The following is a 25,436-nucleotide window of genomic DNA, read 5'->3' on the forward strand; positions in this document are numbered from 1 at the left end:
AGTACTTAATGAATATCATTCATCATCTCATTTTTTTTCCCTTTTTCTCCATCTTCATCTTTGAAGACATTTCAGAAATCCAGTAAGACTCCATCTACCCTGAGAGCAGGATGCATTTGCATTCCTCATGCAAATCTGGTTCCTATATCTCTCTCCCTCTATTCTCTTCTCCATCTCAGTTCCTCTCTCTTTATCACTATGGCAACGCTGACGACCGTTTGGTCCCATGCTACCATCCACCACACCCTCTTCCTTCCAGCTTTTTAAACGATGTGAGCCACCCTGGCTTCAGCCCTCTCCTCCTTCCTGTACGTTGGTTTGCGGTACCTGCCAAGACAAAATATGATAACGAATGAGATTAACCAAACTCAGCACGGCCTCTATCAGGGACAAATGGATCTCCATTAACATTTCAACCAAAAAACCGAAAATTGCATTTTGCATGAATAATGACCTGAATTTACAACAAAGTGTCAGTATTCAATTTCAGAGAGAATGTTTCTGCTTCGACCCTTTACTTAATGTTACCATGGTGTGGTAAAGTTTTGCTATCTTCAGAGTCACTCCAAAGGATAATGATAATTCTTCCACTTCCCACAACAATATGGGTCATATCACCTTCCGGATGAGTATTATTCATTTTCACTTCTAAGTAAGCTCACACAGACTTTGAATAAGTGTTGTGTCTTGCATGAATGCAAATGTTAACAGGAAGACTTGTTGTCCATCACAGCTTACACAATTGGATGTTCACAAGACTGATAAATGTAACTATGGTGGTGGCTAAAGACTTAAAGATATAGAGAGATGAGACAAAACTGCCATTAACATGCATTCCCTACAGAGGAGGAGATATTCACGAAACATAAATCACAAACTCACCTTTTCAGCCAGAGGGAGGAGGTAACCACGGAAACGGATGATAGCGCCATGGCTGCAGATGCCATCCAAGGCCGGAGAAAGACACCAAGTGGAGCTAGGATGCCTGAAGGTAAAAAAAAAGAGAAAAAAAAAGAAAAAAATAGGAATATACAATGACTTCAGCATTCTCCTAATACACCATTAAAAAAGAACAAATCTCTGTTGAATACATTCCTTGACATTCCTGGATGTTAAGAATCAAAGGTGACTTTCAGTTAATTTTCTGGATACTAACAGTAAGTAGCTACATTGTTTGTACTTCTGTTTGCATTACTGGAACTCTTGGATAGCCCACTCAAGATTCAGTTAAGAGATTATTGACCACATCAAGATGCACTGCAACATCTCATGACAGAAAAATGTATCATAGAAGAATTGCTAATCTGTTGGTCTGTTTTGTTTCTGTTTTTCTTTTCTTTCTTTCTTTTTTTTTTTGGGGGGGGGGGGAGCTTAATTTCACTTTCTATTCCAATAAATGAACTATTGTTGAAGTGCACATGAAAATAATTTGAGGAGCTGGACACGTGATCTCATGCTTTGTGCAAACAAAAAAGTACACCCAGAAGGTACATACGCTGTTTTACAAAAGCATGTTGGCTGACATGCAGGGGTAAACCAAAACCACGTCCACCCTACACACTATCCACAGAGCAGACAGTGGGAGTCTCACTCAAAGGGGCTGCTGTGGCTCAGGGGATGTTGCCAAGGGCTCTTAGTCTCTAGGTCATTGGTTCAAGTCCTCAGGCAGCAGGGGCTAATGCCGAGAGCAAAGGGCACCAACATTCACACAACAAATTCAGAGAAACTCCAGCGAACAATCAGGATGAAATTATGTGCTCAATGTATCCCAAACAGCAAAGACAATTCTCAGATCAGGGAGGGTTTGATATTCTTTAGCACACTTGAGTATATGTTTAACCTTCCACAGAGCCCCAAGCAGAATCATTGACACTTGCTAACTCTGAAGCCTTAACCAATTGAGGATGAGTCCCAAGTATACTCGGGCAGGAGTCTAGATGTTGTAGCAAAATCAGTCCATCCTCAACAGGTTAAGAGACACAGTGCTTCATTCTCGCTGTTTTATATCTTGAAGGGGGCCTTGAAGCTATCACTCCTGTGGTGGCCTGTTAATATCGAAGTATGAACTGCTCTCTCAGTGCAAAAAACAAGTGGAAAATCAACTCACCAGCTGCGATGGGAACTCCAATCGAGTTGTAGATGCAGGCGAAGAAGAAGTTAATGTGGATCCGCCGGACGGTGTGCTTGGAGAGGTCGATGGCCGCTGCAACATCCATTAGATCATTCTACCATGAAATGTGGGAGAAAGAGTGGAAGTGAATCACCAGTGATATCAGGAATTATGTACACACCTGTTGACATGCTTAGCCTTTAACTTATTTGATTGAGGAACAGTCTACCTCAAGCCATCGAAAAACAAAAAAGCAATTAACTTGTCTGCTAGTTCAGTACACTGACTGTTGTGTGATCAACATTTTTCTTTTTTTTTTTGTGGTCATAATTCTCAATTAGCAGCATCAGGAATATTATTTCGTAAGTCACTACCCAGCTGCTTAACACATGAGGTAGTACAGGAGTCAATGGTACATACATAAGTCATTCAAATATCACAGCAGGTACAGAAGAATTAACAACACACTAAAATATCTAACAGTACTTATACTCTACCCAACAGAATAAAAAGCAAATGGTGGTTATTGAGGCACTATGAAAAGTATTCAACAAGACAAGGTCACAGTTCCACATACATCAGGAAGATAAAAATCAAAATATTCAAGGAAGGAAGAAATGAGGTAACTTAAAGGTAAAAGTAAAAATACAAGCCACAACATTACCCACTCTATGTATTTTCATTGTTCATTTGTTCAGTTATATGATATAACAAAATGGAAAGCGAGGAAAAGAATATGACAGAAATGTGTCATCACTGATAAATTCTAACATAATCATGGTCATCATCACAACATCATCACCATAATCACTTCTATTATCATGATTACAGTGACTGACATTACTAATCCTCAATATCAAACCTTTCATCATCATTATCATCATCATCATCATCATCATCATCATCATCATCACCATCATCACCATCGCCACCATCATCGCCATAATCATCATCACCATCCTCATCACCTTCCTCATCATCACACCATCACCACCATCACCACCATCATCATGATCATCATCAGTATCACCGTCTTTGTCATCATCACCGGCAGCACCACCGGCATCATCACCGGTACCACGCACACTTGTTTGAATTACATCATCCTTCCCCTGGTATGAAACATCCAATCGGTTCAGACCCCACCCACCTTGATGAGGACAATATCCCCTGCCTCAACTGCCACATCTGTCCCTGTTCCTATGGCGATGCCCACATCAGCCTTCACCAGGGCGGGGCTGTCGTTCACCCCATCTCCCACCATGGCGACCCGCTGCCCCCTGGACTGGAGCTCACTGATCTTCTCCACTTTGTTGTGAGGGAGCACTTCCGCGAACACTTTTGAGATGCCAACCTGGTGTAAGACCAAGATTCGTAAATGACATTTAAAAAGAATTTGTAAGGATTTTTGTGAAATGCATTGACAAGAACTTTTGATAATACTTTTGTAATTATTATTCTTTTTTTTTTCTGGAGACCATGTCATGTAGCCCATTTTGTAATCATTTAGAACCAGATGATGAAGACACACAACGGACTGATCAAATTGCACCTTTCTGACAGATATTTTGCATACCAATAATCACAATGCAATATGATTATGAACAAAAATACACAATCTACCATGTGCATTACAAACAAAATTCACACTTACCTACTCTGATTTTACTTACAACAAACCATTTGCACCTACATCATACCATGTACTCGTTCCTGAAAACGTGTACTTGGTCATTCAAATGCATCAAAATACACACACACCAAACTACAAAAAACGGAAATGCCTTGGTATGACTGGTAAGACCCAAGTACTCCATTTTTTTTTCCATAATGTATTTGACATGCACAAGTAAAAATACTGAACATTCTCTACTTCAACAGCAATCCAATATCAACTTCCACAAACAGTATGATACTTATATCTCTTCTGACCAATTAAAAACAAATTCTAATAAATCGTAACACTAACAGAAAATTCCCTGGAGTATACAGGTATTGGTCCTTTTCCTGTCACCATGTCTGAAAAGTTCTGCACATATTTTCCTTTAACCCATTAGTCACTAAACGCCCGAAACCGTCCGTCAGTTGGTTTTTTTTTAATAGTTTTATGCTTTACCACTTTTTGTTCTCATACGAAATATATTATCAATAGTGTTTAACATTCCAACCAAGTCAAAACAGGAAATACCACACATTCTTCACTTCACTAGCCTTCAAATTTTGTATCATTTCCCACAGGCTGTGGCATTTCTGTGTCGAAACAAAAGCAATGAATTAATTTTCACTACCAAAATCCAATGTCTCTTCACACATATGTTGCCGTTGCCAATGAAGAGGAGACATTAAAATTAATTTATGCCTGAAAAGGTATTTCAAATGGCTTCAACATAAACTTTGCAGGTTTTCTCCCATGATATGTCAAAGCATCACTTAAAGAATTTCATGGATTTACATAATCTTCATTCCTTCACAGTTAGTGTCGAAATGTCCATGCCATTCTGCAAAGAAAGCACTCTATCCACAAACAAAGCGCAGTAAGAGTTAACGAATTGATGGCCAATGGGCAATAACTAGCTGGGAAACTTGTCTATACTAATAAAACATGAGGGTGGGCAGCAATGATGAGACAGAGCATATAACATGTCTGCAATATGGTGGATTTAACCAATCATACTCTAGAAACCAAACTTTTGTGGTTTGGGGATGTATCTGTTTTATATCAATTTTTACTGTTCATTGTTGAACTTAATGAGGTAAAATAAAAACTTTTCTTCCTTTGAGTCTTCTTTCTTGTTCCATATACTGCTGTTTATTTCAGTTGCAGAGTCATCAAAAACCTTTAAATTCCTAAATCTATAATGGATATCTAAATTGGCAACATGTTGAAAAACATCACAGTTAATGTCTCTGTATCAAAATGGCAATTTCATAGGGTCTTTTTTCTAATTTCGTGCAGATTTAATGAATATAACCTATTCCAATCTTTCCAATCTGGCTCCAATATAGGGTATGCAGAAATTTTCAAAGATGCCAAATGAATGAAAAGAGGATAATTTCCGGAGAAAAATTATGCCAGGATTGATGGGTTATACAAGCAAATATTTCTCCATCACTAGTCATCATTGCTTCCTTCAGCTGAATAACCTACTCTGTTTCTCTTCGTTTTGTTCTATGACGTGCATATATAGCATCAACAGCTGGTGCAATACGCCAGAGGGTGCTAGAGTTTGGAGCCAGAAAACTTGGCAGTCATTCAAACTTGGATGGGAGGTGTGGAATCTCTTTGTCTCTTCCCACCTCCCAGGTTACACTCTGTCCAGCGTTCATCACACTTTCACATCCAGATACACACATACATGCAATCACAAACACACACACACAAGTCCTTGAACTGTGTCAAGGTTTCATGGCTCTATTCATAGATATACTGATCAATATGAGACATGACAAAAAAAAACAACAACAACAGGAAGAGAGCCTGGAGCAAAAAACAGTTTAAAGTTTTGCTGAAATATAAGTAAGTGACCCACTATCTATTCATTTATCTACTTACGAATTAATTTTTATTCATTCTTTCATATGTATATAATAATTATGCACAGAGATTTATCCATTAGAGTATAGGTCATTTTCTATAGGGACTTTTTAAGTATATATATGTATATATATATATATATATATATATATATATATATATATATATATATATATATATATATACATATATATATATATAGGTTGTGTGTTTTTTAAGCATTTACATGCATTTTGACCTGTGAGATATATCATCAAATGCAGTTGGTTAATTTTCCAGCATTTTCATATCCTAATTAACGAATGAGCATATTCAAATTATGAAATTCTTTCGAATTGTTCCATGGCAGCTAAGTAGGAAATTGCCTCACATCGACATAAATAATTTGAATAATTACACAGTACCCACTGCAAATTACATGGATTTAACACCAGCACTAGATTTCAGGCGGAAGCTCAGTGGTCTATTTGATAAGACTCCTGTCCAGAGATCATGAGGTCGTAGGTTCGAATCCTGCCCAAGTATGTATGCCCATGATTTCTTTTGTCATGGCAGCTACTTAAACACTGATCAATTCAGTGCTTATAAACATCGATGTGGGCAACTTGCTAATCAGCTGCAATAAAAACAACTCAACGGAAGAATTTCATGACTTGAATAGACTTATCCGTTAATTAGGATTTGATTAATTTATGACTATATTATTTCCTTCAAGGTCAGGCACACTGATTGCTTTAAAAACGATTTATAACAATACTGTTATTACTACTAAGGTATCACCAAAAAACAAACCCAATAATTAGTTCTGAGGGGAAAGCATATTACGAGCTCTGCTTTTCAGCTCCCCCATCATTTTCAACATTATGCAGTTAATAGTACCTACACATGTGTTTATTTTTTCCTCAATTCACTTTGTTTATATCATATTTCGATGCATTGAGAATACGCATCTTTATATTGTTTGTTCTTTTCTCATGCTATGTTTTGTACATTGACACTCTCACTTGAAAATGAAATAAATGGAAATGAATGAATGAATGTATGAATGAATGAATGAATGTATGAATGAATGAATGAATGAATGAATGAATGAATGAATGAATGAATGAATGAATGAATGAATGAATGAATGAATGAATGAATGAACATACATCAACATCAGTAGTGACCGATGACAAAAAAAAAATCAATAGATATCTATTGACCACTGGCAACAGCTGCTCTGGCCTTCAAAAAACCTCCCACCTGTTTGGCAATGGCGTGAGCAGTGACCTTGTTGTCTCCAGTCAGCAAGATCACGTCCAGTCCGAGCATCTTCAGTGTCCGAACGGCCTGCTGGGCCTCCGGTTTGACCGTGTCCGCGATGGCAATCATACCAGCAATGTCACCTGTGAGAAATGCGAAGCACATTTAAGCATGTCATGCTGTGGTCCTCTCGTATTCAGCATTTTCATGCAATAATACAACAGATGTTATTTAATCCAATCTTTTGGGGTTTTTTTTGAAGCATAACTCCTTCAGTTTTGCCAGTACTTTTTCAGTTGGTCCTACCTTAACTCTAAAAAAGACTGGGGGGGCATCATGCGCCCCCCCCCCCCTCCGGAAATTTTGCGATAACTTCCAGAATTTATAAGATCTCATCGCGAAACTTTGTGACTTTTTTCTTTGGAGTCTTACGCATCTTTTGATACCTAATTTGCATATATACCTGCAGCGGTTATGGTATTATGTAACATTTTATGGTCACATGTCAGTCAAAAATGGCGTATTTGTATGTGTTTATGTGTAAAATGAATGAGGTTTTGCAAGATTCTAATGTGTTTGTTTTTTTTTTCTTGCAGTCTGTTTTTCTAATAAAATCTAATCTGAAGTTGAAATTGATTGTTCTGAAAACAAAAAAACCATGAAACAATAGAAAACATAGGAAATAAAAACAATAATTAACATAAGAAATACCGAGATACTCAGAGTTTGGTATGTATAAAGAGTATAATTGTTTAATTAATTACCTAATTTTTGGTCTTAGACAATCATCTTACTTCCAAATACATGTTAAACAACTTCCTTTCACATATTTCACAATTAAGGGATCACTAGACAACCATATTGGCACAGAACTTTTATAAAAAAAAAAAATCAAAAATCCATAAAAATTAGCATATTTGCATAATAAGCCAGTTCACAGTTAGCCCTAGTCTGCAATGACTTCTCAAACCACAGACTTTACAAAACCAAATAATCTTTTAGAAGAGCAGTTGAAAACAGCCAAGCAGAAAGTGGTAACTTTCATGTAAGTGCTGCATGAAAGTCTTAGTCAATTTTCTATCATTACCCCAACTCTGCCATACCTGTGTTCCATCTGGGTCCTGGGGAATATTGTGGGTAAATAGAGGATATAAGTATAGGACTGAATTTGAAATGAGATTCTCCTGTTTGAAGGTCTAGAGGCCTGTCAACTATACCACAGTGACCCTGGATATGAAATAATTTTGTTATATACTTGATATACAGTATTAAGGACTGGACATTTTTTCCATTACTTACAGGAATTCACACTTTGGTATTTAATTGGCAAAACTTTTTTGACCTACTAGGCAACGGCTTAGATGGAACAGTTAATGATCTACACATGATTTTATCAATGCTTCATTGGAGAAATACTTCATAGCATCCTATTGTGAGACAGTGCCAATTTTTCATTCATTTTTTTAAAGCATTTTAACCAGTTGAGGACGAGTCCCGAGTATACTCGGGCAGGTGTCTATGGGAAATGCGTGTTGTAGCAAAATCAAACCATCCTCAACGGGTTAAATCTTGACAGGAAAACAAGAATTCAAAAGGTTTCATTTTAAGGACAGCTATTTCCATTAACCCTCTCAGTATCACAGTCTCTATGTTCTTCTGCAACAAAATATTATTGTCTTCTTTTGGGATTACAAGGGTTATTATAGAAACACACCATTGATTGCAACAAGAACGGCTGTCTGGCCCCGAGACTCGTGGGTCATCAGAGCCTCGTTCATCTCATCGGTCACTTCCAGCTCGTTTTCCTTCATCCATTCCCTGTTTCCGATCAGTACTGTAAACTCTTTGGTATCCTTGGTAACCGTTTCGATCCCTGCCGCTGGTGAGACAAAAAGAAGGCAGTATTTCCTACATGTATTTGGTTCCGGAACAATCTCTCTGCACAATTCTCATCCTTATTTCATGTGAGTTCAAAGAAAACAGTACTGCAACATCTCTAGGACAAAACTATTAGCGAGATGACAACTTCCATCAATTTTTGATGAAATTTGACCCCAATGACCTTGACCTGCACTGAGAGTCTATTGGTCTTCTTGGTAATGTTCTTCTTGGAAATTTCAGAGTTTCTTGTGAATGTGCAAATGGATGTGAATGTGCACTTGGATATGAATTTGTGTGTACTTCACTTTTTTGGAGGAGGTATGTTTGTGATATATTTGAAATTCACACTCATGCAAGGCATCAGGATGGAAACAGTGTTACAGGATGAAGACTGAACATGTATCCTTAAACCATGATATCCTTCATGAGTGTGGTTCATGAGATCATTCTGCCTTGTTAGAATAATACAGGAACAATATGATTAAAATATCATAAATACATTAAAACTTTAAAAAAACTTTGCACATATTTGAAAATATCAAATGCAAATCGTAATCAGAACACTACATCCAAAAGATAACAAACAAAAGGAACTCGTTGTATCATGTTTTCTAATCTACCATGTTTATTTAGCCAATTCCTACGAGGATTTAAAGGTGAGGTTATGAGGAAGTAGGATCCAGGGAGTTTTTAACCATCCTACCCCTAACAAACACCCTACATTTTGGCTCAAATACAACAACTGTCATATCATAATCATCACTTTGATTACAAGAGCTTCACAATCACCGACATTGGTATTACATTTGTTACGGCCGACACCTCCAATCATAAGGCATGTGTTCCATGCAAATAAAGCGGCTGTTTCCCACATTGAGATGTGAAAGATTCTCCGTACCTTCATTCCTCTTGTGGTCCGCTGTACCATTGGCAAGGTTTGTTGGCACCGTGGGATAATTCTGCAACATCGCCGACACCTGACTGACGGTGCAGCGGAGTCCGTAGCCAGGCTCCGCCTTGAAGTCTGCGCAGCGTCCGACGCGGTCGGCGCCCAACATCTGGATGGAGAAGGGGAAGAGAGAATGAGTATTGATTGACATGGCGACTGCATTGTGCATCTAAAACAATCATTGATTGACAGGTGTCTCCATTCACACTTCACTCTGTGCTGATGTATGACATGAGCTGATGTATGACATGGTAGGAAGGGGGGAGTGGACGGAAGTAACGTGGTATCAAAAAATGGTAGAAGTGCTAATTTGCATAAAAATACAAGTTTTGGAAATGCACATATACACACTGCCATCTTTATCTCCACCAGTCAAATCATGAATAAAATGTAGATGTAGATGACTGCTATTCAGAGTATTTTTTTTTTCATTTCTAACCAGCCAGAGGCATTTTGATCATGTGTAAGATACTCTTTTCTTTCTTAATATGTCTCCTGCAGATGTGAAATCTGGTCAAAAATGTAAAAGAAGTTGAATTTTTGCGCGAGGTTGCACCTCAACAGCAGTTAACAATGAAGGAGGTTGCTGAGCAAAATAAAGGCAATGAAAATGATGAGCAAGATGAGGCTGATACTGGCTGCTGGTGCTGCCGGTGAAGATGACAATGATGGCAGTAACAATGATGATTACGACAATGATGATAATGATGACATGATGATGATATGATGACACTGACAATGGAGACTGATGATGAAAATGATGAAATGATGATAGTGATGATAATGATGCTGCTGATGATGACAATGACAATGATGATAAATGTCATTTTAACAGGTGTGTAACATTTAGAAGGAAGATGAGGAAAGTTTTAAAGATGATTTTCACTGTATTCATCTTCATCATTATAACTGTTGCATGATGATGATGCAGTGACGGTCACCATTCTTCAAATTAATGAATTCAATCAGGGGGGCATTTCATGAAGCATTTTGTCCGACAAAGTTGTCGGACAAATTTGCTCTCAGCCAATCAGTTGCAAGGATTTCAGTAGCTTCTAACAGTTTGTCAGAAAAATATCCGACCAAAATGCTTCATGAAATGCCCCCCTGGTGCGATCAACATTGTTATTTGTGATGTGATTCAGGAAAACTTTTTGCTTTAGGAGTTATGCAAGGTAGCATCTTACTTCAAGTGAGTGCTTCAGGACCGCAGTTCCCAGCGGATGCTCGCTGCCAGACTCCGCGGTGCCACAGATGGCGAGGAACTCCTCTTCCGTCATCAGGTCGGCCGCGGCAGAGAACACCTTGGTCCTCATGACCCGGGGCTTGCCGTGGGTAATGGTGCCCGTCTTGTCAAACACTACGGTTTTCACCTGTCATTGCCATGGAAACCAATAGTTGTGAAAGCTCACAATGAAACCTGCTCATATTCATTTCATTCCTTCTGTTTTGCGTCATTTATGAAGTATATTATGTAATCCCCCAAACACTGAATGTCGAGATACATTGTGTGTTGCATTTTTAGGCAGCTGATACCTGATAATTCCTGAACTTATATTGAACATTTTTTCAAGTACATAAGAATTTTGGAAGTTCATTAGAATAACACATTAGCCAGCATGACTTGATTCACTCTTACAAGCTTTGCATTTCCATCAGGGTATTTGGAACTGAGCTAGGAATACAGTGGGTTGGGTTTTGTGCCTGGTTTGTTTGTTTTTTGTTGTTGTTGTTGTTGTTTTTTTTTCTTTGTTTTTTGCTTGTTTTTATGTTTAAAAAAAAAAAAGCCTCATAAATTTACCTAAGGGTGGTAATTTTTATTTCTCTAAACACTATATTTTCCAACCATTCTGTCCCACTTAACATCTTTTTTTTTTTTTTTGGGGGGGGGGGGGGGAGGAGGGTACAAAAAAAAGAGCAATGACCGGAGACATGGTAAGAAAATGAAACATTTGTATGAGAGTTTTGAGATTTTTTTTTTTCGTCTGAGGTCAACATGCAGTCAAGCACCACAGCAACAGGCTTCATGAAAATGGAAAAGGTTTAAATAAAATTAAAGCTAAAACACAGTTCTCACAAGGGCTCAAATTTCATCTTCCACCATTTGGACTTTACTTGCAATGTATCAAAAGGGTCTACCAAGAAACTTCTCTGGATAATGCAATTTGCCCGGATGATGAGCTGCTTTGGAGTATTTTGAGATCAAAAGTGTGAGATAACTTAAATCCTAGTACATGGCTTTTATTCCTGAAGCGCCCTCCCAGTTCGGCAGTGGGTTCATTGGCAGAACACAACAGGTATGTGATGATAAAACTGTGCCCTAGCAGTGGTATTGAATCACATCATGATAAGCAGCGCTGAATACATTCACACTCACGTGATGACTCCTGCTATGGCCATATATAATGCAATTGATGTGAAGCAAATACAAAACGCCATGTAGCAGACACAATCCCGTGTGCTCTGAGATTGCAATACTTCCGGCGTACATTTTGTGGTACACTACTGGTTAGCATTTTTGCCTTCACCCAACTGAAACTGTGTTTTAACATCACAGTGTTATTTCACACACTGTGAACATGTATCACACTTAAGTTACATGTGTCCACTTTATAGAGTGAAATTCAACACGGTTTCTGCAAGCGTATGAGAACTACATTGTATGTTTTACCTTAAAAAACAAAAACAAAAACAAGAGCTGTGAATATTTTATTTCTTTTTTTTGTGGGGGGGGGGGGGAGGGGTAAAATCACCTCAGCGTAAAGTTTTCTTTGCTATATATCTGCAAATTTGTCATGTTTACATGGTGACAAATCAAACTGGTGACAGTCCCTCATTCCTGTACTCACCTTGTGGGCCATTTCAAGGGGCTCGCCCCCCTTGATCAGAATCCCATTCTTGGCTCCCATCCCCGTGCCCACCATGACAGCTGTCGGGGTTGCCAGACCTAGGGCGCAGGGGCAGGCGATCGCCATGACGGCGATGGCTAGCTCAAAGGAGAAGGAGAATATGGCCTCCAGCCGCATTGCTTCAGCCTCATCTGGGCTCTAAATGACAGAGAAATTTATGATAGCAGCAAGTGTCATTACCATCACCATCATCATCATCATTTCAGTTATCATTATCTGTTTACTCAACCTTAATTCTGTAGATGTTGTTGCTGTCATTATATCATAATATGTACATATGTTATATTTCATCTCTATGTCATACTTTTTTTTTTCCCCTGATTGATGCACTTAGAAACATCAGTATTAAGCGCCATGTAAATGTTATTCATTATCATTACCATTACTACCATCCTCTTTGTGGTAATCATTATCACGTCAGGGGAAAGAACGTATGTCACCATTTGATTGATTTCATTTAAAGCCAAACCTAGTTCTTGGAAGAGCTCAGAATTATTCCATTACTTAGAATTTGCTTCCAATATATCAAAAGGGTTTACCAAGAAACTTATGTGGATGACGCGATTTGCCAGGATGATGAACTGTTTTAGAATGTTTTGAGATCATAACTGTAGAAAATTTTCAATCATTAATAACAACTTTTATTCCAGAAGAGCCCTACCCATTAAACCCACCTCGGCATTGTGGGAAGGTAGAACATTACTGCAGTTACTATGGCAGAAGCTAAAAACAACCAATCGTTCCGCATGGTATTCAAGTTGTCATGACAGAAACGCTCTTATTGCAACTTACAATACCTTTGTAGACATCCTAATGAAATGGATCCTACAGTTATGTGAACACTATCAACCAGCACACAACATATCCATCATATTTCCCTACTCACCGTTCCATTTGATGGTACGCTGTAGATCGGGATGAGCTGGACGTTCACGAAGCCAATGGTCAACCAAATGCCCAGAGTCAGCAGGGACAGGATTAGAATGCCCGGGACAAATTTGCCAGAGATCTTGTCCGCTATCTGCTGAATAGGTGCCTGGGAGTGATATATCAGAGTCAGTAGAGAGTTACGATTGAAAATGTTGCAGTAACACTTTTGGTAAGTACACAAAACACACAAGCATGCATTACACAAAGTAACATATTTAAACTCACTTTCGAAAGCATTTGACACGAAAACACAAACATTCTGTCCTCCCTCAGTTTTATTTCCTACATCTTTAAAGCGACTATATTAGGGGAAGACTACATATTGAGACTATGAATATTTTTGGGATCCATATAAAAGCTTCAAAAAATCATAAAACAGTGCAAGTGGCCCCATCATGAGAAGATATCATCTGACTAACCTCCTAGTCTTTGCATAGGGTTTGGGCCATGATTCACTTTGATGGACATATTAGAGAGCTTTAGATTTTTGCGACAGAGACGTTCAGAGGGAAAAAACACGATTTGCGCATGCGCAAAAACGTGCATCAAGTCGATCTATTTATAGCTCGTGTCATTTGAGTTTTTCACTATGCGTTCTGGGCTACTGTAAAAGTGGAAATTTTCGCGGTGCTGAAATTTTCACGCATTTCAGGCAACCAGAAACTAGTGCAAAAATAAAAGCACACAAATATTTTTGCTTGCCATATGTTCCGGTAATTGATGTCTTGATTCCACGGAATTAAAAACACAAGAAACTCTTCTTACCCTGCAGAGCGCAAAAAATTAATCGCACAAAAGTATCCACTTTACAGTAGTCAATGCCAAGCTGTGTGTTGGAGTTAATTATGTGACCATGATGGCATCACTAATAAGAACATGTTTCTTCACCTTTGATGTTTGAGCATCTTCCACTAGCTTGACAATCTGTGCCAGGGTGGTATCCTTGCCGACGTGAGTCGCCTCCATGATCAACACACCAGTCTGGTTGATGGAACCACCAATGACCTTTGACCCTAGGTTGCATGAATAAAACAAATTCTTTATTTTCCTCACAGAAATGATACATTCATTGCATTGAAATCAGATGTGACATCTCCCCTCTCACAACAGATATGTTGACAATAATAAGGATGAGGTGGAGTGTACTAACAACTATGAAACATTCAAATCTAGTATTTGAATGTATGTCGTACTTACAATAAAAAGCAGTCGCAGATCCAGAGAGGGGCAAACCAGGATGCGCCCCTCCTCTCCATTTTTGGTTGAAATAAAAGAAATAAAAGGAAAAAAATGGGGGGTGCATGTGCACACCTTTAATTTTGTAAATGTGCCTCCCCTTTACGGAATTCCTGGATCCGCCCCTGAAAAGGGCACTGTGGCACTCAATGTTCAAGCATTTGTTTTACTCACAATTCATTATCATAAGCATTCTCTAACTTCTGCGAATCTTCTTAATGAAAATTAATCAGTTTCGCACATAGAGGATTTTTGCAACACCCAACATCTAATCACTGGAGGAGGGAGATTTATTTACTGTAAAAGTGGATATTTTCACAAGACTAATTTTTCGCACTCGGCCCCGTAAGAAGAGATTCGTGTGTTGTTAGCTCTGCGGAATCAAGATATCGACGACTAGAACACATGGCAAGCAAAAACACTGCGAAAATTTCCACTTTTACAGTAACCATAATTGAGCACAGGCTAAAATCAATCTGATGGTGTATCCAGAAAAAGGATAAAATAGCAGAGTAAGGTGAGACAAGGGATGATATGAACCATAGGAAAAACAAAGAAACACACACAATCACACATCCTTATGCCCACACACACACACACACACACACACACACCAAACACATACACAAAAATGTGCACAGGAAGCCACAGGAGTTTCAAGGGCTACATAGTTAATCCTTGTGTGCTTTGCAGAAAACCCCACAATATTGTACACACTGTCCAAAGTCCCTGGCACAAGAAAGGTTAAATAGTGTCTGCGTGAAGCAGACGGGAGAGTTTGTGCACACCTACCAGGTTTCTTGGTGACTGGCATGGACTCTCCCGTGATAAGGGCCTCATCGGCAGACGACATCCCGTCGATGACGTCCCCGTCCACCGGAATCTTTGACCCCGGCACGACCTTCAGCTTGTCTCCTCTCTCCACCAGCTCTACGTTGATCTGTCGCTCACTGGTCACCTCATTCTCTGGCCCTAGAGTGACCAGTAGGGCTTCGGCCGGCTGCAGGGACATCAGCTTGGACAGGGCATCGGACGTCTTGGCCTGTGAGACAGACAAACAGAACCAGTCATGTGAATCGGTCTCAAATATCTACAAGTCTGGGTGATGGTACAATGAACTCAACATCTGCCTCCTATATGACAAAGATTAAAGGAGGAGTTCATTTATCATGCAAAAAAAAAAAAAAAAAAAAATCCCCCAAAACATGAGTTAATATCTATAGCAGTGTTATAGAGTAGTGTAAAAGCAAAAATTTTTGCGGTGTTGAAATTTTCGCGCATTTCGCGCAACCAGAAGGCAGCGTGAAAATAAAAGCACGTGAATATTTTTGCTTGCCATACAATGTATGTCCCAGTAGTTTTAATTTTGATTCTGCCGAATTAAAAACAAGCGAAACTCTTCTTATCCCGCCAAGCACAAAAAATTAGTCACGCGAAAGTATCCATCCTTACAGTACAGTATGCTTCTTCTTTACGGTCTTTTAATTGGTCAGCCTGCATTGCTTTGCAGCATATTGCACTTCACCAAAAAAATTAATACTATCAAAGTCCTGACATAGGTAGTTCGGTCTGCTTATGTATGCAATGCATTCAAGTATACTGAATACACCAGATATTTTCAGTGGCTAAAGGTTGCCCACTTCGCAAGTTAATTAATATTTGCCAAATTTGTAACATGTGAAATTGTTGCCTATATGTTCCACTAATGCTACATACATAACACCCTCTCTAAGATCAGAATTTCTTACTTTCCTTTCAAAGAATTAAGAGATAAAATCTCTTTCTTATTCAAAGGATTTCTCAAATCCAGAGTTAAAAACAGGTAAACTTGCCCAACGAGCAATGATCATATCTATAGCAGAGAAGACAATCAAAGCAAACTCAATTGGTATGCTGCCCTCTACTGCTAATATTGCTAAATATCCTCACAACATTCAGGAAATTCAAACTTACCTTTGCAATGTGCTCCAACCACCTCCCAAGGGAGACAAATACCAGGAGCATAGGAGGCGTGTCAAAGAATGTCATAGGGCTCTCCTCTTCTTTCCTTGCGAGGGCGACAATCACGATGATGACCGAGTAGACGTAAGCAGTGGAGGTTGCCATCATGATCAGGACGTCCATGTTTGCTGTGCGGTGCTTGAGGGCTTTGTATGCCTGCACGTAGAAGTATCGCCCTCCGAGAAACTGCATTGGTGAGAAGTGTGAATATATTGTCAAGAAGTTTAGAGCGGCTGCAACAGCTGTCATAACAATCTGAGGTCTGAAACAGTTATTATGCAGATGGCATATCATGGCATAGATACTGGATGAAGAATTACCTTTGGTACTTCAATGATGTACATGCCAAGGTGAATTTTATCCCGCATTCACACTAGGTCCCACATCGCAGGGACAGTCAGGAGAGATCTGGTCTTTTTACAACTGACCATCCACACAACTATCTGGACTGTCTCCGACCTACAGTGGCAATCATGGTTTGGGGCGATTTGATATCAGAGTTAGCACATGCCGAATACAGCTGGGCACTTTCAATTATGACCCAAGGTCACTCTCCCCTCCAAATTTTGTCCCAAGACCCGACAACCCTTGCAGGGACACCAAGAGAAGTCCCAATGAATGCCCACAATAAGGCCACTCACAAAGCCACCACAAGTCGTGATTACTTGGGTCACAATTTGAATCACAAAACACACAAAAAAAAGTTTTTATATGTGTGAAACTTGTAATAAAAACTATCAATGAGATTGGCATAGCGATCCACGCACCACTAAACATGTGATGTTTCTGAAATAGTCACGCTTTTTCCTGAACAGTCGCAATTATTTGCAGTGCAAATCGTGAATGAATCTTGTGCGAAATCATACTATTTTCTTTTATATCCCTTGTGCAAGGTGTACAGGACAGCCTGGCCAAAGTCAAGTCAAACTCGGAGACTCATGCATGCCCAGTTTGGTACAACTATGTTTGAATAAGCCTATCATGGTTTTGGAGGGGACAGTCCTGCAACGTGGAACCTAGTGTTAGAGAGTTTTGGGCTGAATCTACTGTAAAAGTTGAAATTTTTGCAGTTTTGAAATTTTTGCTCTCCAAATGTCCCAGTAGTTGATGCCCTGATTCCGCGGAAATAAAAACACACGAAACTCATCTTTCCTTGCCGGACGCGAAAAATTACTCACGGAAATATTCACTTTAACAGTAAATCATTTGAGAAAAGGTGCAGCTAAAGAGGCTTGGGAGGAGAGAACAGGTGGAGGATCCTACCTGAACCATGGTGGCACAAACAAAAAGGATCAGGTTCTCCAGGGAGAGACCGGGGATGACGATGATGTGGTTCTTGGAGATCATGAAGTACAGCATCGTTGAAATGGCAGGCACACCAAAGATCAGGGAGATGAGGAAAGATGTTCTCCATCTACAAACAAAGACATGACCAAGATAAGAGGGTAGAAAAGGGTAGAAAAAAAAATTGTTTTTCATCTAAAACCAATATGTCATAAGATATAGAGATGAGAAAAGATGTTTTGCATGGAGGTATTATATATATGTGACCGGCGACAACGGTTTCAGGCAAAAGTCAGGAATTTTGAAAATTCATTTTTTTCACTGAATCACATTGCCCATTTTCTATGCTTTGCATTGATATAAAACACTTGTATTCTTCGGCACCATAAGTGGGCATAGAAACCGATATAAAATGCACTTTTTAAGTTGTTAACCTGACAAAATTGCGAGAAAATGGGCTTTGAAGATTCACCTCTTTCTCAAAGACAAAGTAAGAGCAGCGATGCGAGGTGAGAATCACCCATCTGTACGATGGTGCCAATCGATGTTAAGCTCCGCCTCTAGCAACCACATCGCCTTCTGATTGGCTCGCTGGGAGAGTCAAATTTCCCGGGCACCTTCCTCGCAGTTCAGCGTATGGAGCCGAAAAACAATGCGTTTCACTCGGGTTTGTTTACCAGTACGTCTTTCAAGATGGCGGATACGATAATTGCAAGCTTGATGGTGTACGTGTGTATGGTGCACACATTACGCAATGGCATCCACATGTCACGACCGTGTGCATGTAACAGGAGCGGGTGGCGAATCCACACATTTACAAATCGCGTTTTCAATGTGGTTGATTTGTCTTTATCATTGGCGACCCTTTTGAAGGCAGAAAATTGCTAGAGCTGGCAAGGGTCGCGCTTCCTGTTTGTTTTGTTTAAACAAGCCGTGCATATGTTGCTTTGTTCGGTGGTGTTTATTTTATTAAAACAAACACATAAAACACAACTCGTTAGTTTGGTGCAATTTTGACGTGTAGTATTTGAATATAATTGGTCATATGTGACCTCTCCTTTCCTCTCGTCTACCTTCCCTTGAGTCATCCTGCTGTCATAATTTTTACTATGAGTAGACAAATTTGAAAATATTAGTTTTCTTTTCACACGATTATATCATGCTACAAGTGACAGGAGTTTCTGATAGCATGATGCATGATTTGTGTAGTGATTTGCGACTCTGATGTGATCAAACCATGTTCCCCATGCATCTGTTTTCAAGTTGAAAGTTAGCCCTGCTGTTCACTTTTTGTTTCACTTCCGTTGTCGAACATTGCAGTAGAATAGCTCGGATAGAAAGCCAAACGAAGAGCACGCACTATAGAGCGAGCGTATCTATTATAGCAAGAACAATGGAGCATGTAATCATGCACGCGTGGACAAAGCATTCCCGAAACACTGCAACTGGTGTCTCCGAAAGCCGAACTATGTAAATGTGTGTAACGCACCAGCCAATTGCATGTGAGACCCTGCGCCGTAGCAACACTGGGGATATTGGCGCGGCGTTCGAAAGCAGCTTGAAGCTGACGGGTGTGATCCAATATAGGGTGCTTAAAATTCCATTTTCAATAGGAAAAACTTAGTCTTATGCTGTGAAATTTAGTGTAGATGTAGAAAACATATCAAAGATTCGATTTCTGCAAAAACCCTAAATCGACAAAAATAATGGTCAAAATCTTTGTACCCCGCCTAGGAAGGAATTTGCTCTTGCGACTTTTGCCTGAAACCGTTGTCGCGGGTCACATATAATCTATGCTATTTGAAAAGATGAGAAAATTCAAGAATTTCCTTGTCTTAGTTTGTGTTTTAGGTTAAAGTACCTTTCATACAACTAACACTGTGAGACTTAGTAATCGTGCAATTAACTGCGACCGGCAGTCCCATACGCATAGCGTATTGGGGCTTCGCATTGTAGTATTCAGGATCATGAAAGATTTAGTATCGTGGGTAAACATCAACTTAAAATCCAAAAATTTCTTCAATTTGAAGACTTATCAATTAAGTTGAAGTATTGAAAACAGGCTTCGGGCAACATTTGGTTCTGCCAATAGTCCCTTTCTGTTCGAATTGATGACTGAATTTGACTCGGTCGAGAGGACCTTGGGAGAGCTACATACACTGAATACTACGGCCAGCGCATTGGCACACATCACATGCGCACAAATTTCAAATCCAGGAACAGATAAGATGTTTGTGTGCGCATGCGCTGGCCATCAATTCAGTGTAGCTCTCCCAAGGTCCTCTCGACCGAGTCACATTCAGTCATCAATTCGAACAGAAAGGGACTATTGGCAAAACCAAACATTGCCCGAAACCTGTTTTCAATACTTAACTGGTAAGTCTTCAAATTGAAGAAATTTTTGGATTTTAAGTTGATATTTACCCGCAATACTAAATCTGTCATGATGCTGAATGCTACAATGCGAAGCCCCATTTAGCTATACGTATGGCGCTGCTGGTCACAGTTAGCTATGCGTATGGGGCTGCACGCTGCTGTTCGCAGTTGTCATGCAATAACGGTTTCGTACAATACGTGTACTACCTCGCCGCCGTACGGCGGCGGCTCTGGTATGAAACCATTATTGTATGATAACAAAGACATGAGAGCACTTTGGGGCGATTAAGTCTCACAGTGTTAGTTATATGAAAGGTACTTTAACCTGAAACACAAACTAAGACAAGGAAATTCAGGGAAACTTTTGAGGTACCAAAACTTTATATTATCTTTGAATTGCATATCAACTGAATATACATGTATAATTTGAAAAATGACATCGACATGATTGTACCTGCAATAGAAAATAAATCTAACATATCTACTACATCTACAATTGAAGGAAATAAGACTTTACTTTTTGATGGCCCTCGCATGTTGCTTAGCCAGGTCTGTACGGTTCGAGTCGGTGCTGACTTCAGCATCAAATCCAGCATCCTGCACAAAATAAAGAAATGTTAAAATTTCAGAACGGTCTGTCCATCTGCATCCTCCATGTTTAAGTCCCACATGAGAAATAATCATCGCATTTTAATCAGAAGAGAGTGCAAACACCTGTACATGTGTCTGTCTGTATAGGTCAGCAACTTACTGACCTTTTTGCTGTAACTGGTCCTTATCAAATAGAATCTATAATTCAAAGGAAAGGTGGTGGAAGGGGTGGAGGGGCTCAGTTGGACAAACCATTTTTACCTACGCCAAGGGACGAGGTTATGTTTTCATTACCTTTGGTTTGATGGGATGTCCATGTGCAAAATAACTCAAAAAGTTGACGGATTTGTATTAAACTTACAGGGAAGGTTGAGAGTGACACAAGTAACAGATGATCAAATTTTTGATGTGATCTAGGACTTTTTATGGATTTTATGAAGGATTTTCATTATTTTGGCAGGTAGGGTCAATGAACTTTGGAGTTCCAGCTGCATATTTTTTAGGTTTTCATACGTGCACTAGAGTGTGTGCTCTAGTTTCTGGTCCAGGGCGAGGCGCGCTGCGCAGCTGGCATTGGCGAAGTAACAAAAAGGTTTCTGTATTGGGAAATCGGGCGATTTTCAGCATGCATACGTTGGGTAGAAATCACTGATCTTTACAGAAGAACAAGATCAGTGGTAGAAATGAGCTGCTTGGCGGAGGTCTGTGCTCTCGAAGTGCCTCTCTAGTTATTGAAATATACCCAATACACTTGGATTGAGATTGTACTGAATATGATATCTCATCCTCCTGCTATTCCTTGTTGACTCAGAAATCACAATGCCACTAAAGAGGAAACAAAATTATTTTAAAGAAATACTAGAAATATTTGCTATTTTCATACTCCCATCTTAACCTAGTGTATTCATCTTAAACTGAGAAACTGAGAGTTAAGTACCTCTATTGTCTCTATGATGGCCCTCGGTCCAATTTCATCTGGACTGTACCGGAAGACACCCTTGTTGGTCGTCAAGGCAACCGAGGCATCCCTAACTCCCGGCAGAGCTTTGGTCAGACCTTCAATGGTGTTTACACAGGATGCACATACCATTCCTGTGATCTGTGGAAAACAAATCATATTGCAATGATGGTCAATTACTGTATACGCCATTATTTTCGCGTACAGATATTTTCGCAAATGATGAGGTCATAGACATTTTCGCGAGATGTTGTTTTCGCGAATCGACACCGACACTTACATTAATGCTCTATTAACAAAGCGCATGGCGACAATTTCGCATGTTGTTAAATTCGCGATCCAACTGCAATTCGCGAAATTCGTGAAAATAACAGCATATAGAGTATTTGTTTCTAAGTATAATTCTGAAGGAGAATGGGACAAAAATGCCAAATTAAACTTGGACAGAAGTTTATTCAAAGGAGTGAAAGCAAAGAAAATAATGCCTCTGATATTAAAGGTGTTGGTGTTAATTCTCAACAAACAATATTGATAAGGATGACATTGATGAAAATCAGATATACTCTTTAATTTAAAGCAAAAGTTATGTGCCTGTTATGCATGACTATCATTACCTATTCAAGCCTCAGTGTTGTCAATCAAGATGACTCTCGAGAAAAATAATGTGCATGTAATAAAAGCTATCAGAATTTTATTGTTTAAATCAACTTATGAGGCACATGGCACATTTCAGCAATTGTCAAGCATGACAAAAGTTTTGTCTGACTTTGGCTTGCCAGGGACAACTTTTAATCAGATAGAATATTTGACAATTAAATATACCTGCATTTGATTTTTAATAAATGTTACAGAACTGTTAATGGAAGTTACATGTATTATTTGTTCACTGAGCCAAGCTAGAGCTTCTCATGGTGTAATTACCATTTGCTGTGGGACAGGATTTTTGCACTTCACAAACATAAATGAGCACCAATTATTAAGTGTTCTATTAGTAGCCATGATAAAACCATCAAGGCCATACATACTCGGGGTGGACTCGAACCAACGGTCTCTTGATATAAAGTAGAAAAGCCTGATATCTGCTAGACTACCAAGCTTTTGCCCGACAGCCAGTGCTGGTTCTAATCCTCTGTAGCAGTGGGTATTGCGTATTTATTCAAATTAATGAATTCTTGAGTCATTGAATTCATTAAATTGAAGATTGTTGCATGTTTTGGGATCCTTACAATGACTTGGAGTGTCTCCTCTGACTCAGTCCCCTTCTCCTCATGCACCTCGGCATCGAAGCCCATGTCCTCGATCATCACCTTGATCTCCAGAGGGGTTACCATGGAAACATCATACTTCACATCAGCCTTCTGAGCAATCAGGGAGACAGTTGCAGCCAGAATGCCTGAAGAAAAAAAAAAGTGGAATATTTCCTCCCAGTTATCCTTCAAATTCATTTCAATACTCCATCCAGTTCCAAATTTTGCATTTATCTTCTTCATATGGTATGCTTTAGGATATAAGAATACACACTATCTTGGGTTAAGTGTGACTTGTGAAGTAGGGCTTGACTGACTTGACCTGAATTGAATTGAAATGAAAATGAAACTGAATACTCCAAGATCTGCTAAGTGCTTCAGTCGACTTTTGAATTGACTGGGCAAATCAACAGACCATTAAAATGCATATCATATCTGCATTTTGCAATGCTATTCAACAAATTCTCACAAAGAGGTGATAACATAAAGAAGACAACTGTATACACAGACATGAAAAGGGCTTTAAAAGAAGAAGACACAGGAAATCAAAATGTCCTGGGCCAAGACAAACTACCGTATTAAGTGTTGTTTTGCCACTTGAGACACCATTAAATGAGGACCCATTTGCCATCAGTCTTTTGTTCTTACAGTGTCAATGACAATGCCTTCTCAATGTCCTCCGTCCGGTTCCAATTACATTAAGGAAATAAAGTTACTGGAAGAGAGCCAACATTTAAACTGCAACAACATTCTGTCAGTTACAACACTTGAGAGGGTATATTGCACTTCATAATTGGCTTCGAATTGTGCATGAAATGTTAACAGACTATCCATTTTAAACGCACAAGTATGAGAAGTGCAGTGATACAACTAAAAATTATTTTAAGAATAGATGACCTAAATATTGGGAAGTTGACCAGCTACTTGCAATCCATGCTAACTACAGTTGAACTACATGCTGTAGGTGTTACTTGAGGGATCAGAGATAATCCAGGAATGCAGAACAGAACAACTTGTTCAATGGCAAAAGCATACAATTGACTGATGTATGACGCTTTAGACAGAACTCTCACTGAATTTTTGATTGAATCATGCATACAACTCACAATGCTAGTTTTTACTCAAGAAATTTGCACTGATCTCCTTCACATTGTACACTTCAGGATAAAAGAAGACACATTTGAGTTAAGAGCAAGTTGTGAAGTAGGGTTTCTACCTACATAGGGAACAAAAATTTAGCTCTAGGGGGACAGAAGATCTATAGTTATCTGGATGTCCTATGACCTTGGCCAAATTGTGAAGAGCCAACATAATCTATATACTCACAACTTGGCTGTATTACACAAAACTTTCCAAATCAATTTTTAATCACAGCATTCTATCACTTGCTGGCTGAAAATAAGCCATTCATATTGGTCAATTACAACAGTGATTGATCCTGAGTAGACAACTATGACTGCTTAGTTTTGTGTAATGCCGTTACAAATCATTGGTAGTAGCAATGCTTACAATTTTATTAAAAAAAAAACCTAAAGAAAGAAAAAAAAAAAAAAGCTGCTAGAAAAGTATATGCCATACTACAATGAACTTGTAAACAGGTAAGAAATTAATGATTTTCCTGAAACTTTAAACCTACAACATCAAGTCCCCAAATAACAGACTCAGAAAAGAATAATGCCGGCAACAAACAGGATACCATGCTGTTTGATATCATCAAAGGAAGATTTCTGCGTTTTTAGACCAGCCGACCATGACTGCCCCTAAAACATACATTCACCGTGTTGTTTTTACCTCTCTGTTTGATGAGATTCTTCTCAATGGTGTTGACACAGGAAGCGCAGGTCATCCCGACCACTCCCAGCATGCAGTGCTGGATGTTGGGCGTGGCACCTGTCTCGTCTCCGACAACTTCCTTCCCCTCTGCCCCTCTTCCTCCTCCTCTGGATTCATTGTCCTCAGATCTCTGATCTCGTAGCTCAAGGCAGATGGTCCCATCTGCTACATCCCCGCCGACCCCACCCTCCCCCTCTGCAGGAATCAGTGCCAAAGCTTCCATGCTATTGTCCCGTTGAGGTCCATCCTGGAAGTCACTCCCTCCGCCCCCACCCCGGGGGTTGTGGTAGTTCTGTATGCAGTCTGCGGTGGACTCCGGCAAGCGATTGTCTTCTGTAGAGGGCTCTTCGG

General features: G+C 39.4%; 1 protein-coding gene across 1 annotated transcript; it reads right to left on the minus strand.

Annotated features, from left to right (window-relative positions):
- LOC140226808 (copper-transporting ATPase 2-like) lies at nucleotides 1–25,436 on the minus strand. The gene is made up of 18 exons (XM_072307232.1): nucleotides 25,044–25,436; nucleotides 23,232–23,398; nucleotides 21,985–22,146; nucleotides 20,974–21,053; nucleotides 18,060–18,210; nucleotides 16,749–16,982; nucleotides 15,588–15,837; nucleotides 14,448–14,572; nucleotides 13,516–13,665; nucleotides 12,570–12,767; nucleotides 10,908–11,093; nucleotides 9,670–9,829; nucleotides 8,605–8,769; nucleotides 6,891–7,033; nucleotides 3,261–3,464; nucleotides 2,108–2,225; nucleotides 883–985; nucleotides 1–327 (listed from the first exon to the last, which is right to left on the minus strand). Exons 1-18 carry the CDS (start codon nucleotides 25,306–25,308, stop codon nucleotides 264–266), a joined length of 2,925 nt encoding a protein of 974 aa, XP_072163333.1. The 5' UTR covers nucleotides 25,309–25,436; the 3' UTR covers nucleotides 1–263.

This window comes from Diadema setosum, chromosome 4, assembly GCF_964275005.1.
Source record: "Diadema setosum chromosome 4, eeDiaSeto1, whole genome shotgun sequence".
NCBI lineage: Eukaryota > Metazoa > Echinodermata > Echinoidea > Diadematoida > Diadematidae > Diadema > Diadema setosum.

Coding starts and splice junctions, on each gene's coding strand:
- LOC140226808 (XM_072307232.1), bottom strand. CDS start 25,308: ATGGAAGCTTTGGCACTGATTCCTGCAGAGGGGGAGGGTGGGGTCGGC. Junction 8,770..9,669: donor GGACCACAAGAGGAATGAAG/GTACGGAGAATC, acceptor TTGTCTCACCAG/CGGCAGGGATCGAAACGGTT. Junction 986..2,107: donor TGGAGTTCCCATCGCAGCTG/GTGAGTTGATTT, acceptor TTTTACCTTCAG/GCATCCTAGCTCCACTTGGT.